This window comes from Heterodontus francisci, chromosome 40 (assembly GCF_036365525.1).
Source record: "Heterodontus francisci isolate sHetFra1 chromosome 40, sHetFra1.hap1, whole genome shotgun sequence".
In the NCBI taxonomy this organism is placed as follows: Eukaryota; Metazoa; Chordata; class Chondrichthyes; order Heterodontiformes; family Heterodontidae; genus Heterodontus; species Heterodontus francisci.
This window is the reverse complement of record NC_090410.1, coordinates 3,979,170-3,994,444: the sequence shown is the minus strand read 5'-3', so window position 1 is coordinate 3,994,444 and position 15,275 is coordinate 3,979,170. Positions and strand designations below refer to the sequence as shown.

At 50.3% G+C, this 15,275-nt stretch overlaps 1 protein-coding gene across 1 annotated transcript; it reads left to right on the top strand.

The window, feature by feature from the left end:
- The first annotated feature begins 362 nt into the window (after positions 1-362).
- Positions 363-11,952, top strand: LOC137353147 (protein phosphatase 1B-like). Its single transcript, XM_068019193.1, has 5 exons — positions 363-1,304; positions 7,682-7,799; positions 10,113-10,224; positions 10,691-10,745; positions 11,567-11,952. Exons 1-5 carry the CDS (start codon positions 363-365, stop codon positions 11,594-11,596), a joined length of 1,257 nt encoding a protein of 418 aa, XP_067875294.1. The 3' UTR covers positions 11,597-11,952.
- Positions 11,953-15,275: the final 3,323 nt, after the last annotated feature.

Below are 15,275 nucleotides of genomic sequence, written 5' to 3'. Positions count from 1 at the left end.
CCTTGGCAGCTGAAGACACGGCCGCCTATGGTGGAGCGATTAAAATTAGCAGGACAGAGAAGATTGTGACCCCAAATGAACAGGACCCATCACGTGCGTTGCCGTAAGCAGCTGGCTTGTGTTTTCCTGAATGGTGATTACTTCTTTATAAAGGTAGAATGAGTAAAGTCTCTTAGCACAGCATTAGCCTGCATCAGATTATCTGCTGAGGGATTACGGGGCTAAAAGTAGCTCCCGATGAACATAGTGTGAACAGTGAGAGCAGATCTGCTGAGGCACGGGGTTCATTCAGACATCTTCTGCCTCATATACACTCGCTCCTAGATCTCTCGTGTTTCATTGAGAAAGTCTCCCTTCAGGAGATGAAGAACTCAGACATCTCCGAGCCCCTGACGTTGATGACAGCGTTCATGAGACAGGTTGTCAAGGAGACCGAACGCATGATCTCCTACTTCTTCAAGGGCAATGAGATGGGCGAAGTCGCCACTCACCTGGAGAATCCTGTGACCGTGATTGAGCAGAATCATGGGGGTGGGAATGGACTGAGGTATGGCCTGGGCACAATGCAGGGATGGAGGGTCGAGATGGAAGATGCCCACACCGTTGTGCCAAGCATGCCCGCCGGACTGGACTCCTGGTCCTTCTTTGCGGTCTTCGACGGGCACGGGGGATCGAAAGTCGCCCGCTACTGCTCAGAGCACCTGTTGCACCATGTGATGAGCAACTGGGATTTCTCCGAGGGGGGGCAGCTATCGGTGGAGAGGGTGACTAGCGGGATCCGGACAGGGTTCCTGCAGATTGATAGCCGTATGCAGAGGCTGTGGCGGTTCTCTAGCTGGGGCTGTAGCGGTTCCACGGTCGTGGCAGTTATGGTGTCGCCCACACACATCTACTTCATCAACTGTGGTGACTCGCGAGCCGTGCTCTGCCGCAGTGGCAGCAGCTGCTTCTACACCGAGGACCACAAGCCCTTCCTCCCTCGGGAGCACGAGCGTATCCGGAATGCAGGAGGCACAGTGACGCTCCAGCGGGTCAATGGCTCACTGGCAGTTTCCAGGGCCCTGGGGGACTTTGACTTCAAGGCAGCAGAGTGGAGAGGGCAGACAGAGCAGCTAGTCTCTCCGGAACCCGAGGTCTATGAAATGGATCGCTCCGACAAGGACCAGTTCATCATCCTGGCCTGCGATGGAATCTGGGACATCATCAGTAATGAGGATTTGTGCCACTTTGTCTGCTCGAGGCTCCAACTGACTGACAACCTGGAGGAAGTGTGCAGCCAAATCATCAACATGTGTCTGTACAAGGTACAAAAAAAAATGTGTATTTATATAGCACCTTTTAACATCTCAGCACGTTCCAAAACACTTTACAGCCAATGAAGCACTTTTGAAATGTAGTCACTGTTGTAAAGTGGGAAATGGGGCAGCCAATTTGCACACAGCAAGATCCCACAAACAGCAAAGTGATAATGACCAGATAATCTGTTATTTTAGTGTTGTTGGTTGGTGGATAAATAATGGACAGGAAATTGGGGAAAACTCTCCCTGTTTTGCTTCAAAATAGTGCCAGGGTATGGGTTATTCTCCATATAAAACCCCCGAACCCCTCAATTAGATTCCTGTCCGTAACTTGTGAACAGGACATAAGGAGGTTACAAAGGGATATAGAGAATGAGGGGAGGCGTTGGCATAGTGGTATTGTCACTGGACTAGTAACCCAGAGACCCAGGGTATTTCTCTGGGGACATGGGTTCAAATCCCATCACAGCAGAAGGTGGAATTTGAATTCAATTAATAAATCTGGAATTAAAAAGCGAGCATGAAACCATTGTCGATTGTTGTAAAAACCCATCTGGTTCACTAATGTCTTTTCGGGAAGGAAATCTGCTGTCCTTACCTGGTCTGGCCTACATGTGACTCCAGACCCACAGCAATGTGGTTGACTCTTACATGCCCTCTGAAATGGCCTAGCAAGCCACTCAGTTGTACCTAACCGCTACGAAGCCAATAAAAAGGAATGAAACTGGACGGACCACCCAGCATTGACCTAGGCACCGGAAACGACAACGGCAAACCCAGCCCTGTCGACCCTGCAAAGTCCACCCTACTAACATCTGGGGGCTTGTGCCAAAGTTGGGAGAGCTGGCCCACAGAGTCAAGCAACAGCCTGACATAGTCATACTCACGGAATCATACCTAACAGACAATGTCCCAGACACTGCCATCACCATCCCCGGGTATGTCCTGTCCCACCGGCAGGACAGACCCAGCAGAGGTGGCGGGACAGTGGTATACAGTAGGGAGGGAATTGCCCTGGGAGTCCTCAACATCAACTCTGGACCCCATGAAGTCTCATGGGATCAGATCAAACATGGACAAGGAAACCTCCTGCTGATTATCACCTACCGCCCTCCCTCAGCTGATGACTCAGTACTCCTCCATGTTGAACACCACTTGGAGGAAGCACTGAGGGTGGCAAGGGCACAGAATGTACTCTGGGTGGGGGACTTCAACGTCCATCACCAAGAGCGGCTCGGTAGCACCACTACTGACCGTACTAACGGACATAGCTGCTAGACTGGGTCTGCGGCAGGTGGTGAGGGAACCAACAAGAGGGGAAAACATACTTGACCTCGTCCTCACCAATCTGCCTGCCGCAGATGCATCTGTCCATGACATTATTGGTAGGAGTGACCACCGCACAGTCCTTGTGGAGACGAAGTCCCGCCTTCATATTGAGGATGCCGTCCATTGTGTTGTGTGGCACTATCACCGTGCTAAATGGGATAGATTTCGAACAGATCTAGAAATGCAAAACTTGGCATCCATGAGGCGCTGTGGGCCAGCAGCAGCAGCAGAATTGTACTCAACTACAATCTGTAACCTCATGGCCCGGCATATCCCCCACTCTACCATTACCATCAAGCCAGGAGACCAACCCTGGTTCAATGAAGAGTGCAGGAGGGCATGCCAGGAGCAGCACCAAACATACCTCAAAATGAGGTGTCAACCTGGTGAAGCTACAACCCAGGACTACTTGCATGCCAAACTGCATAAGCAGCATGCGATAGACAGAGCTAAGCGATCCCATAAGCAATGGATCAGATCTAAGCTCTGCAGTCCTGCCACATCCAGCCGTGAATGGTGGTGGACAATTAAACAACTAACTGGAGGAGGTGACTCCACAAATATCCCCATCCTCAATGATGGGGGAGCCCAGAACATCAGTGCGAAAGATAAGGCTGAAGCATTTGCAACAATCTTCAGCCAGAAGTGCCGAGTTGATGATCCATCTCGGCCTCCTCCTGAAGTCCCCAGCATCACAGATGCCAGACTTCAGCCAATTCAGTTCACTCCGCGTGATATCAAAACACGACTGAAGGCACTGGATACTGCAAAAGCTATGGGCCCTGACAATATTCCGGCAATAGTACTGAAGACCTGTGCTGCAGAACTTGCCGCACCCCTAGCCAAGCTGTTCCAGTACAGCTACAACACTGGCATCTAGCCTGCAATATGGAAAATTGCCCAGGTATGTCCTGTGCACAAAAAGCAGGACAAGTCCAACCCGGCCAATTACCGCCCCATCAGCCTACTCTCAATCATCAGTAAAGTGTTGGAAGGTGTCATTGACAGTGCCATAAAGTGGCATTTGTTTAGCAATAACCTGCTCAGTGACGCTCAGTTTGGGTTCTGCCAGGGACCACTCAGCTCCTGACCTCATTACAGCCTTGGTTCAAACATGGACAAAAGAGCTGAACTCAAGAGGTGAGGTGAGAGTGACTGCCCTTGATATCAAGGCAGCATTTGACCGAGTATGGCATCAAGGAGCCCTAGCAGAACTGAGGTCAATGGGAATCAGGGAGAAAACCCTCTGCTGGTGGAGTCATACCTAGTGCAAAGGAAGATGGTTGTGGTTGTTGGAGGTCAATCATCTGAGCTCCAGGACATCACTGCAGGAGTTCCTCAGGGTAGTGTCCTAGGCCCAGCCATCTTCAGCTGCTTCATCAATGACCTTCCTTCAATCATAAGGTCAGAAGTGGGGATGTTCGCTGACGATTGCACAATGTTCAGCACCATTCGTGACTCCTCAGATACTGAAGCAGTCCGTGTAGAAATGCAGCAAGACCTGGACAATATCCAGGCTTGGGCTGATAAGTGGCAAGTAACATTCGTGCCACACAAGTGCCAGGCAATGACCATCTCCAACAAGAGAGAATCTAACCATCTCTCCTTGACATTCAATGGCATTACCATCGCTGAATCCCCCATTATCAACATCCTAGGGGCTACCATTGACCAGAAACTGAACTGGAGTAGCCATGTAAATACCATGGCTACAAGAGCAGGTCAGAGGCTAGGAATCCTGAGGCGAGTAACTCACCTCCTGACTCCCCAAAGCCTGTGCACCATCTACAAGGCACAAGTCAGGAGTGTGATGGAATACTCTCCACTTGCCTGGATGGGTGCAGCTCCAACAACACTCAAGAAGCTCAACACCATCCAGAACAAAGCAGCCTGCTTGAAAGGCACCCAATCTACAAACATTCACTCCCTCCACCACCGACGCACAGTGGCAGCAGTGTGTACCATCTACAAGATGCACTGCAGCAATGCACCAAGGCTCCTTAGACAGCACCTTCCAAACCCGCGACCTCTACCAACTAGAAGGACAAGGGCAGCAAATGCATGGGAACACCACCACCTGCAAGTTCCCCTCCAAGTCACACACAATCCTGACTTGGAACTATATCGCCGTTCCTTCACTGCCGCTGGGTCAAAATCCTGGAACTCCCTTCCTAACAGCACTGTGGGTATACCTACCCCAAATGGACTGCAGCGGTTCAAGAAGGCAGCTCACCACCACCTTCTCAAGGGCAATTAGGGATGGGCAATAAATGCTGGCATAGCCAGTGAAGCCCACATCCCATGAATGAATTTTAAAAAAAGTGAGTGGGCAAAGACCTGGCAAATGCAATATAATGAGGGAAAGGGTGAAATTGTCCACTTTGGCAGGAAGAATAAAAAAGAAGCATAATATCTAAATGGTGAGAGATTGCAGAGCTCTGAGATGCAGAGGGATCTGGGTGTCCTAGTGCATGAATCGCAAAAGGTTAATATGCAGATACAGAATGTAATTAGGAAAGCTAATAGAATGTTATTGTTTATCGTGAGGGAAATTGAATACAAAAGTGGGGAGGTTATGCTTCAGCTATACAGGGCATTGGTGAAACCACATCTGGAGTATTGTGTACAGTACTGGTCTCCTTATTTAAGGAAGGATGTAAATGTGTTGGAGGCAGTACAGAGAAGATTTACTAGATTAATACCTGGAATGGGCGGGCTGTCTTATGAGGAAAGATTGGACAGGCTAGGCTTGTATCCACTGGAATTTAGAAGAGTAAGAGGCGACTTGATTGAAACATATAAGATCCTGAGGGGTCTTGACAGGGTGGATGTGGAAAGGATGTTTCCCCTTGTGGGAGAATCTAGAACTAGGGGTCACTGTTTAAAAATAAGGGGTCACCCATTTAAGACAGAGATGAGGAGAAATGTTTTCTCTCAGAGGGTCGTGAGTCTTTGGAATTCTCTTCCTCAAAAGGCGGTGGAAGCAGAGTCTTTGAATATTTTTAAGGCAGAGGTAGTTAGATTCTTGATAAGCAAGGGGGTGGAAGGTTATCGGGGGTAGGCGGGAATGTGGAGTAATCTGTTGAACTGTGAACTTATTGAATGGTGGAGCAGGCTTGAGGGGTCGAGTGGCCTACTCCTGCTCCTAATTCGTATGTACATAACTCACTCCCGGGTATCTGCTATTCTATATTTAAAAAACCCTGAACGTCTTGATTAGATTTTGGTCTGTAACTCACTCCTGGCTCTCTGTTCTGCCCTGTTACCAGATGTGCTGCTGGGTCTGAATGAATTCAGCCTGTTTAATTTGCCGGGGTGCCTCTCACAGGGCCCCTCGTGACTGTATTCCTGGGTTGGGGCCAGGCTGCATAATCTTGAACCAATGTCTGCGTAAAATTCTCTGGACTGTGTTAGGCTTCCTCATGCATATTCAAAAATTAATTAAATATCTGTGTCACAACAGAGTGTTTATCTGTGAAATTGTCCTGAGACTAATTCTCTGAAATAATCACCCATGATGACCCATTACAGGATTAATGTCAAACTGCCTTTGAGTGAAAGCGTTCCATAGCAACGGATTCCATCCCAGAATAAGCAGCAACTCAATGCACTTTCCTTGTAATGTGATACTCAGCTCAGGACATTCCACTTAGTCAGCTGGTCTTAGGTAAACGTCACGCCTGAGCTACAGTCAGGGTCAGCCAGGGTTCCTGCTCCTGATCACTGTCCAGTGACCCCTGGGTTAGAGAGAGAGGGGGAAATCAGCCAGGGTTCCTGCTCCTGATCACTGTCCAGTGACCCCTGGGTTAGAGAGAGAGAGGGGGAAATCAGCCAGGGTTCCTGCTCCTGATCACTGTCCAGTGACCCCTGGGTTAGAGAGAGAGGGGGAAATCAGCCAGGGTTCCTGCTCCTGATCACTGTCCAGTGACCCCTGGGTTAGAGAGAGAGGGGGAAATCAGCCAGGGTTCCTGCTCCTGATCACTGTCCAGTGACCCCTGGGTTAGAGAGAGAGGGGAAATCAGCCAGGGTCCTGCTCCTGATCGTTGTCCAGTCACCCTGGGATAATGTAAATTTATTTTCTGGACCGAGTTTTTTATCCCTGGTCTTTGCATCCTTCTCTTCCTTCCTTTATACAGGGTATTCTTTCTGTGTGTTTTCTCCCTGAAAACACTGACTTGTTAAGAGTACAGTTCCGCCACTGACTGTCACTCTCAAATAGATCCCTCTTCACCTGTGAGGATCACTATTGAAGAGGAGGAAGATCTTCCTCGGCATTTTGACCACATCCAGCTTCCAACTGGTTCCAGGAATTCTGCTTTTGCCAATCTATCCAGGGAACCTTTCCCAAGTTTTGATCAGTCTTCATGTGAGGAAGATCAGCCCTAAGTTTTCCACTTTCTAGTTTGAACAGTGTCCACAGGAACAGGAGGAGGCCATTCAGCCCCTCGAGCCTGTTCTGTCATTCAGTGAGATCATGGCTGATCTATATCTTAACTCTATTTACCTGCCTTGGTTCTGTAACTCTTAATCCCTCCCTCATTAAAAATCTATCAATCTCAGCTTTGAAATTTCCCAATTGACCCCCGGCTTCAGCAGCTTTTTGGGGGAGGTTCCAGATTCCCACTCCCCTTTCTGTGAAGAAGTGTTTCCTGACATCACCCCTGAACGGCCTGGCTCTGATTTGAAGGTTCTGGACTTCCCCCACCAGAGGAAATAGTTTCTATCGACCCTATCAAATTCTTTAATCATTGTAAACACCTCAGTTAGATCACCCCTTAACCTGGTAAACTCGAGGGAATTACAAGTCCAGTCTGTCTGTCCTCATAATTTAACCCTTCTAGCCCCGGTATCATTCTGGTGATTCTCCGCTGCACCCTCTCTTAGGTGGGAATATCAAGTTGAAATGCAGATCAGACATGATCTCATTGAATGGCAGGACAGGCTCGATGGGCTGAATGGCCTACTCCTGATCCTATCTTCCACATGGCCAGCAACGCGTCACACGTTATAAATCTGATGTCTCACGGACAATGTTGTTTTTCTCTGTTAAACAGGGAAGTCGGGATAATATGAGCATCATCCTGATCTGCTTCCCAAATGCACCCAAAATATCGCAGGAAGCGATTCGGAGAGAGGCCGAGCTGGATGCCTACATCGAGGAAAAAGTGAAGGGTAGGAAAGACCCTCAGAAACACCCTCCGCCCGACCCCCTCCCCCCCCCTCCCCTCCCCCCTCCATACTCTCCCCTCCCCCTCCCCCACTTCCTCCACACCCTCCCCTCCCCCCTCCATACTCTCCCCTCCACACCTTCCCCTCCCCCTCCCCCACACCCTCCCCTCCCCCTCCCCCACACCCTCCCCTCCCCCCTCCATACTCTCCCCTCCCCCTCCCCCACTTCCTCCACACCCTCCCCTCCCCCCTCCATACTCTCCCCTCCCCTCCTTCCCCTCCCCCTCCCCCACACCCTCCCCTCCCCCCTCCATACTCTCCCCTCCCCCTCCCCCACTTCCTCCACACCCTCCCCTCCCCCCTCCATACTCTCCCCTCCCCTCCCCCTCCCCCACTCCCTCCACACCCTCCCCTCCCCCCTCCATACTCTCCCCTCCCCCACACCCTCCCCTCCCCCCACCATACTCTCCCCTCCCCTCCCCCTCCCCCACTGCCTCCACACCCTCCCCTCCCCCCTCCATACTCTCCCCTCCCCCTCCCCCACTCCCTCCACACTCTCCCCTCCCCCTCCCCCACTCCCTCCACACCCTCCCCTCCCCCTTCCATACTCTCCCCTCCACACCTTCCCCTCCCACACCCTCCCCTCCCCCCTCCATACTCTCCCCTCCCCTCTCCCACTCCCTCCACACCCTCCCCTCCCCCTCCCCCACTCCACACCCTCCACTCCCCCTTCCATACTCTCCCCTCCACACCCCCTCCCCCTCCCCCACACCCTCCCCTCCCCCTCCATACTCCCCTCCCCTCCCCCTCCCCCCTCCATACTCTCCCCTCCCCACCCCCTCCCCCACCCCCTCCACACCCTCCCCTCCCCCCTCCATACTCTCCCCTCCCCTCCCCCTCCCCCACTTCCTCCACACCCTCCCCTCCCCCCTCCATACGCTCCCCTCCCCTCCCCCTCCCCCACTTCCTCCACACCCTCCCCTCCCCCCTCCATACTCTCCCCTCCCCTCCCCCTCCCCCACTCCCTCCACACCCTCCCCTCCCCCCTCAATACTCTCCCCTCCCCTCCCCCTCCCCCACTTCCTCCACACCCTCCCCTCCCCCCTCCATACTCTCTCCTCCCCTCCCCCTCCCCCACTTCCTCCACACCCTCCCCTCTCCCACCCCCTCCACACACCCCCGACCCCTCCCCTCCCCCTCCACACCCTCCCCTCCACCTCCACACCCTCCCCCTGACCCTCTACACCCTCCTTTCCCCCTCCACATTCTCCCCTCCCCCGTCCACACCCTCCCCTCCCCTCCCCCTCCACACCCTCCCCCTGTCACCCCCTCCCCTTCCCCCCTCCACACCCTCCCCCTCCCCCGACTCCCCTCTATACCCGCACCCCCCCACTCACACATTAGTGACATCCTATTCAGAGCTGATGGGGAGATTGAGTCTGCGGATTTCCTGAGATGGGCGTGTGTTGGGACTTTGTAATAAAGGCCAAACATGTCGGAGACACCCAGCAGAGCAGTCAGCATCTGACTGAGAACAGGGGCTGAGGGGACAGTTAATTGAGGAGTATAAAATTATGAGGGACCTGGATAGAGTGGATAGGAAGAACCTATTTCTGTCAGAGAGGGTAATAACCAGGGGATGGAGATTTAAAGTAATTTGTCGAAGGATTAGAGGGGAGTTGAGGAGTAATTGTTTTCACCCAGAGGGTGTTGGGGGTCTGGAACTCACTGCCTGAAAGGGTGCTCGGGGCAGAAACCTGCATCACATTTAAAAATTACTCGGATATGCACTTGAAGTGCCGTAACCTACGCTGCTACGGACCAACAGCCGGAAGGTGGGATTGGGCTGGATCACGCTCAACCATCACGAACACGAGGGGCCGAATAGCCTCCTTCTGTGCTGTAAATTTCTATGATTCTATGAATGGTCTCTGCTCTATGGGGAACAAGCTCAGCTTTTCCAGTCTTTCCACTTCAGTGAAGTCCCTCACCCCTGGGATCATTTTTGTAAACATCTTCCTAAAATGTGGTGCCCAGAACTGGACACACTCTAGTTGAGGCCTAACCAGTGTTTGATAAAGGTTTAGTATAACTTCCTTCCCTTTGTAGCTTATGCCTCTATTTATAAAGCCCAGGATCCTGTATACTTTTTTAACAGGTCATGCCACCTTCAACGATTTGTTTTCCTGCACCCTGAGCTCTCTCTGTTCCTGCACCCCCTGCACATTGTACAAAATGAATAATGTTAGTTTGATTATGATCTGTCTCGCCTGCAGTCACACCCTGCCTGACCCTGACAATCTGACTCTCTTGCAGAGAGCTTTAAGCAGCAGCTCGAGGAAGGAGATCCCAACCTGTTCTACGTGATGCAAAACTTAGTCTTGGAGGAAATTCCAAACCTTCCACCAGGAGGAGGGCTGGCCAGCAAGTAAGTGGCACCAGCTGCACAGAACAGGGGCTAAGCAACTAGATCACCTGTTTTCGTGACGTTGGTTGAGGGGTAAATATTGGCTGGCACGTTGGGGAGAACTCCCTTGCTCTTCTTCAAAATAGTGGCTGTGGGATCTTATACGTCCACCTGAGATGGCAGGCGGAGCTGCAGTTTAACGCCTCATCCAAAAGACTTCTCCAGGGACCCCTGTGTGGATTGCCAGTGAGCAGAGGATCAGCTCAGATGTGATGCCCTTCACAGTTGAATATTCCCCCAATACTCTGTCGGAGCAGTACGCACTTTGGTGAGGTTCCAAAGACCCTGTTCCCAGCATCCCCAGGGAGAGTCGGCAATATCACGAGAAAAGGGGAAATTGAAGCAAATCGAGGGGTGTTTGTAACGTTTATTGAGCTGTGTTTTTGAACTGATTGTGACTCAAGTTCCCTTTTACTTTGTGTTTCAGGAGGGACTTGATCATCAATGTTTACAAGAGGCTGAAGGATGAATACAAGGCGATGGTGAGCGAAAGGGGGATTTCCGCATGTTTGCTCAGGGACACAGGTTCAAACTGGTGAAGACCCAGTTTACGTTTGGTATCTCTTCACAACTCTTCACACAAACATAAATCAACGTAGGGAACAGATGGGGTGAATACCCAAAGTTAATTTAAGCGTTTCCTTTGATGAGTGAGCTCGGAAAGGATCAATACCAATCCTTATCCTCCAATTCTGGCCCTTTGCACATCCCCCACTTCCTTCATTAAACCATTGGCGGCCGTGCCTTCAGCTGCCGAGGCCCTAAACCCTGGAATTCCATCTTTAAACCTCTCCGCCCCTCTCTCTCTCCCTATACGATGTTCCTTAAAAACCTACATTTTTGACCGAGCTTTTAATCTCCTTTGGCTCAGTGCCAATTTTTTTAAAGCTCCTGGGACATCTTGCTACATTCAAGGCACTATATAGATGTAAGTTGTTGTTACTGTGGCTGCATCATGCTTATTCCGTCACACTCTTGGTGTGAGTATTGCAGAGGGAGGAGGGGCTTTGGAGGGTCAGGAGCAGTGCCACTCATAGTGGAATAGCCAGCCTCTGCCCTGTAACTGTAGTGGTGATATAACTGATCTGTTACGCTTCTAGTCAATGGTAACCTCCAAAATGTTGACAGTGGGAGACTAGATGGTGGTCAGGGCATTTAGCTGGGCTTCATCTCGTGAGAGATGGTCATTACCTGGCACTTGAATGTTCCCTGCCTTTTGGCAACCCCAGCTGGGTTTTAAATTTAGAGCAGTACGCAAGCCTAAAGTGCAGAATCTCAATCATTTTTCCCTCTTTTATTGCAGAATTCCAGGGATTCAGACGAAAGCCATTAACCGCCCGATTCATGGATACAACATTCCAGTTCAATACTTCAAAATCCATTTAAATCTGAATCTATCCAGAAGTTATGTCTAGTCAGAATATTTGAGTGACTGTAAACCTCGCCCCCTCCCCCCCTTGTGTAACTCATTGCCCTGTCCAGTGAGGATGTGGGGCAATCGGTCAGCTGTTTCTGTTTGTGTCTGAGACACGCTGACCCATCCTGGGAAACTCTGGCCAGTTCCAGGCTGGGAATTTGGCCATTTTAAGTTCCTGGGCTGCTGACTCTGGGGGCATTTTGACCAATCAGGGAGTGGCCTGAATCGCATTAACTAGGGGAACAAGCTTGAGGGGCAGAATGGCCTTTCTGTTCACAGTGTCCCTTTACCAAAGCTTGCAACCCGGGAATTTGAAAAAGTGAAAGTGTCCAAAGTTTCAAACATTGGAGGGGGAATGAGAGGGGGTGAGGAGGTCTTGGGAGTGGGTGAGGGGAGGGAGGGGCAATTCTTTCTGAGTGGGAATTCTCTAATTTTGTGTGAGGGAGTTTTTTTGTCCTTGTTTTTTTTTGGGAGGGGCCTCTCACTTTCTGCGTGTTTGCAGCATTTTGTATTTTGTGATTGGGGGGTCTCGTATGTTTGTGTTGGGAAACGCCAATCGTTAATGGGCCTGGTTTTAACTTAAAGTGAATGAGTTTTGAGTGAGTTCAAATCTTGCCCATTGTGTAATCGTAGAGGATCATAGAATGATACAGCACAGAAGGAGGCCATTTGGCCCATCGCCCATGTGCCAGCTCTTTGAAAGTGCTATCTAATTAGTCCCAACTCTCCCCTGCTCTTTCCCCAATCGGCCTGCAAATTTCTCCTTTTTAAGTATTTATCCAATTCCCTTTTGAAAGTTACTATTGAATCTGCTTCCACCGCCCTTTCAGGCAGCGCGTTCCAGATCACAACAGTCTTTGGCCTCCTTATCTCGAGAGACAATGGATACGCGCCTGGAGGTGGTCAGTGGTTTGTGGAGCAGCGCCTGGAGTGGCTATAAAGGCCAATTCTAGAGTGACCGGCTCTTCCACAGGTGCTGCAGAAAAATTTGATTGTCGGGGCTGTTACACAGTTGGCTCTTCCCTTGCGCCTCTGTCTTTTTTCCTGCACAACAACTCACTGTGTAAAAAGAATTCCCCTCATCTCCCCCTTTGGATCTTTTACCAATTATCTTCAATCTGTGTCCCTCTGGTTACCGCCCCTCCTACCCTGGAAACAGTTTGTCCCTATCTGCTCTATCAAAACCTCACATGATTTTGAACACCTCTATTAAATCTCCCTTTAACCGTCTCTGCTCTAAGGAGAACAATCCCAGCGTCTCCAGTCTCGCCACATTAACTGAGGTCCCTCATCCCTGGGACCATTCCAGTAAATCCCCTTCTTCGCCGAGGCCTTGGCATCAAAATTGGACTCAGTACCCCAGGTGGGGCTGGGAGATACTAGATGGAATGGTGTGCACAATCTAGTGCTGACTCCCAGTGCTGACAGTGGCCCAGCTCTCTGCACCCAGGATTAATGGGTCAGCACCCCTGGGTTACCCCTTATTCCGATCCACCTCAGTCCCGACTCCATCTGTCCTGTCCAGTGGTGTTAAATGCAGCCACTGGAGGGAAGGTGCTTCCATAGGGAAGCATGGCTCGAAGGATTCGTGCAGCGGCACGGAGTGTGGAAGCAGCTGTGTGAGGATGGGGAGGGGGTGATAGAGCGGTCTGTCGGCAGAGGAGAACAGGGACGGTGATTGGGGGAATCACAATGCAGGAAAACCTAGAGGCAAAATGGAGAATTTTTTAAATATTTGAACTGTTTTATGTTTTGTAATTGTTGGTAATAGTTTGTATCAGAAGGAACGTATTGGACAAGATGTTTGTATTAAACTGGTGACAATATTGAGACTGATCAAATACATGCTGCATTCGTCGAGGGTGTTTGACACAGGAAACAACTGAAGTGGCTTCACAAAGTGGGGCAAAAAAAAAAACAGGAGCAAAATCAAGGAGAGATTAGAAACGGCAAAAGCAAAGGTCAGTCAAACAGGAAGGTTTTTATAGGAGAGACAGAGGGTTTGGAGAGCGATCTGGGGATGCGGGGGGGTGGGTGTGGAAGGGAGACAAAGGATCCAGGTAGGAATGAGGAAAGATTTAGGGAAGGGGGGAGGGAAGGGGAGGGGGAAGGGTGCAGTGAGGGAGAGTGGGTTCAGGGAGGGGAGGGAGAAGGATACAGGAAGGAGGTGGGTGAGGGGAAGGGGAGGGGTGGAGGGGTATCTTCAGGTTTTGAGGTTAAGGCTGAGGCTGAACCAGTGACACTAGAAGCAGGTGAACAATATATTTGTGTATGTGATGTTATTTACCAATTTAACACAGCGGGGATTAGTTGCAGTGGCACTGGTACAGGAAGTGGAATGTGAGGTGATAGCTGTGATCAGTCACTGGGGAGTGCTGTCTGCACAGTTACTGATCCAGCTCACACCATTATCACAACATTCATTCCCAGGCTCGATTTAACATAAATTCCTGTAATTGCAAAGTCTTTCTCTGCTGCAAATTGTTTATTGTAGCAGGTTCGAGTTACTGAGGGGAACTTGGCTCAAAGTGTAGAATTTAACAGACTTGCATTTCTATAGCGCCTTTCACAACCTTGGGATGTCCCAAAGTGTTATACAGCCAATGAAATACTTTTTGAAGTGTAGTCACTGTTGTAATGTAGGAAACACAGCAGCCAATTTGCACACAGCAAGATCCCACAAACAGCGATGTGATAATGACCAGATAGTCTGTTTTTGTGATTTTGATTGAGGGATAAATATTGGTCTGGAGACCAGGGAGAATTCCCTGACTCTTTGAAATAGCACCTAAGGGATCTTTACCTCCAACTGAGAGGCCATACAGGGCCTCAGTTTAACATCTTATGCGAGACTCAGCACCTCTGAGAGTGTAGCATTCCCTCAGCACCATACTGCAGTATCAGCCTGGATTTCAAACTCAAATCTCTGAACTGGGATTATGAACCCATGACCTTTGGGTTTGTTTCCCACACAGCCACAATCCTGTACTCCCCCAAACCGTAATCCCCCACCCGGTCTAATCCCCCTCCTGCTCACTGAGATGCTGTCACCTCCAATGAGGAGCCCTTCATTTCTCAATTCTCTCCTCAGTAGCCTGATCTCTCTGGGCTTAGACTGGGTGGGATATTAAATGGTACAGGGAGGGGGACAGTGGGATTTGACGGGGTGGGATATTAATGGGGTGTGGGGAGTGGGAGGTCGAGCAGAATTAGACTGGGTGATCATGGTTAAATATACCAGAACAGATTCGATTGTTTATTTACTGAATTCCCATTCGACCCGCACAAACTTTACCCAAAACTTTTGTTTCTTTCTGATGTACAAAGCTCAACTTTCCCCTCGATCTTCACCCCACCTTACTCCCCCCCCACCTCAATACCCCCTTCCCCATCCACCTATCACCCACCCCACACCTCCAAACCCCCATTCCCCTCCTACTCAAACACTCAGCCTCCCTTCTGCTATTTTGGTAACTTTATTAGAAAATACACTTTCATCAGAAACTTTCACAATTATTGCATCTCATCCAAACTTTGCAGGACTCAGAAGATGAAAGAGGTCGGGGGAGGAGAGGTGGGCAGGGGGTTAAGTCCA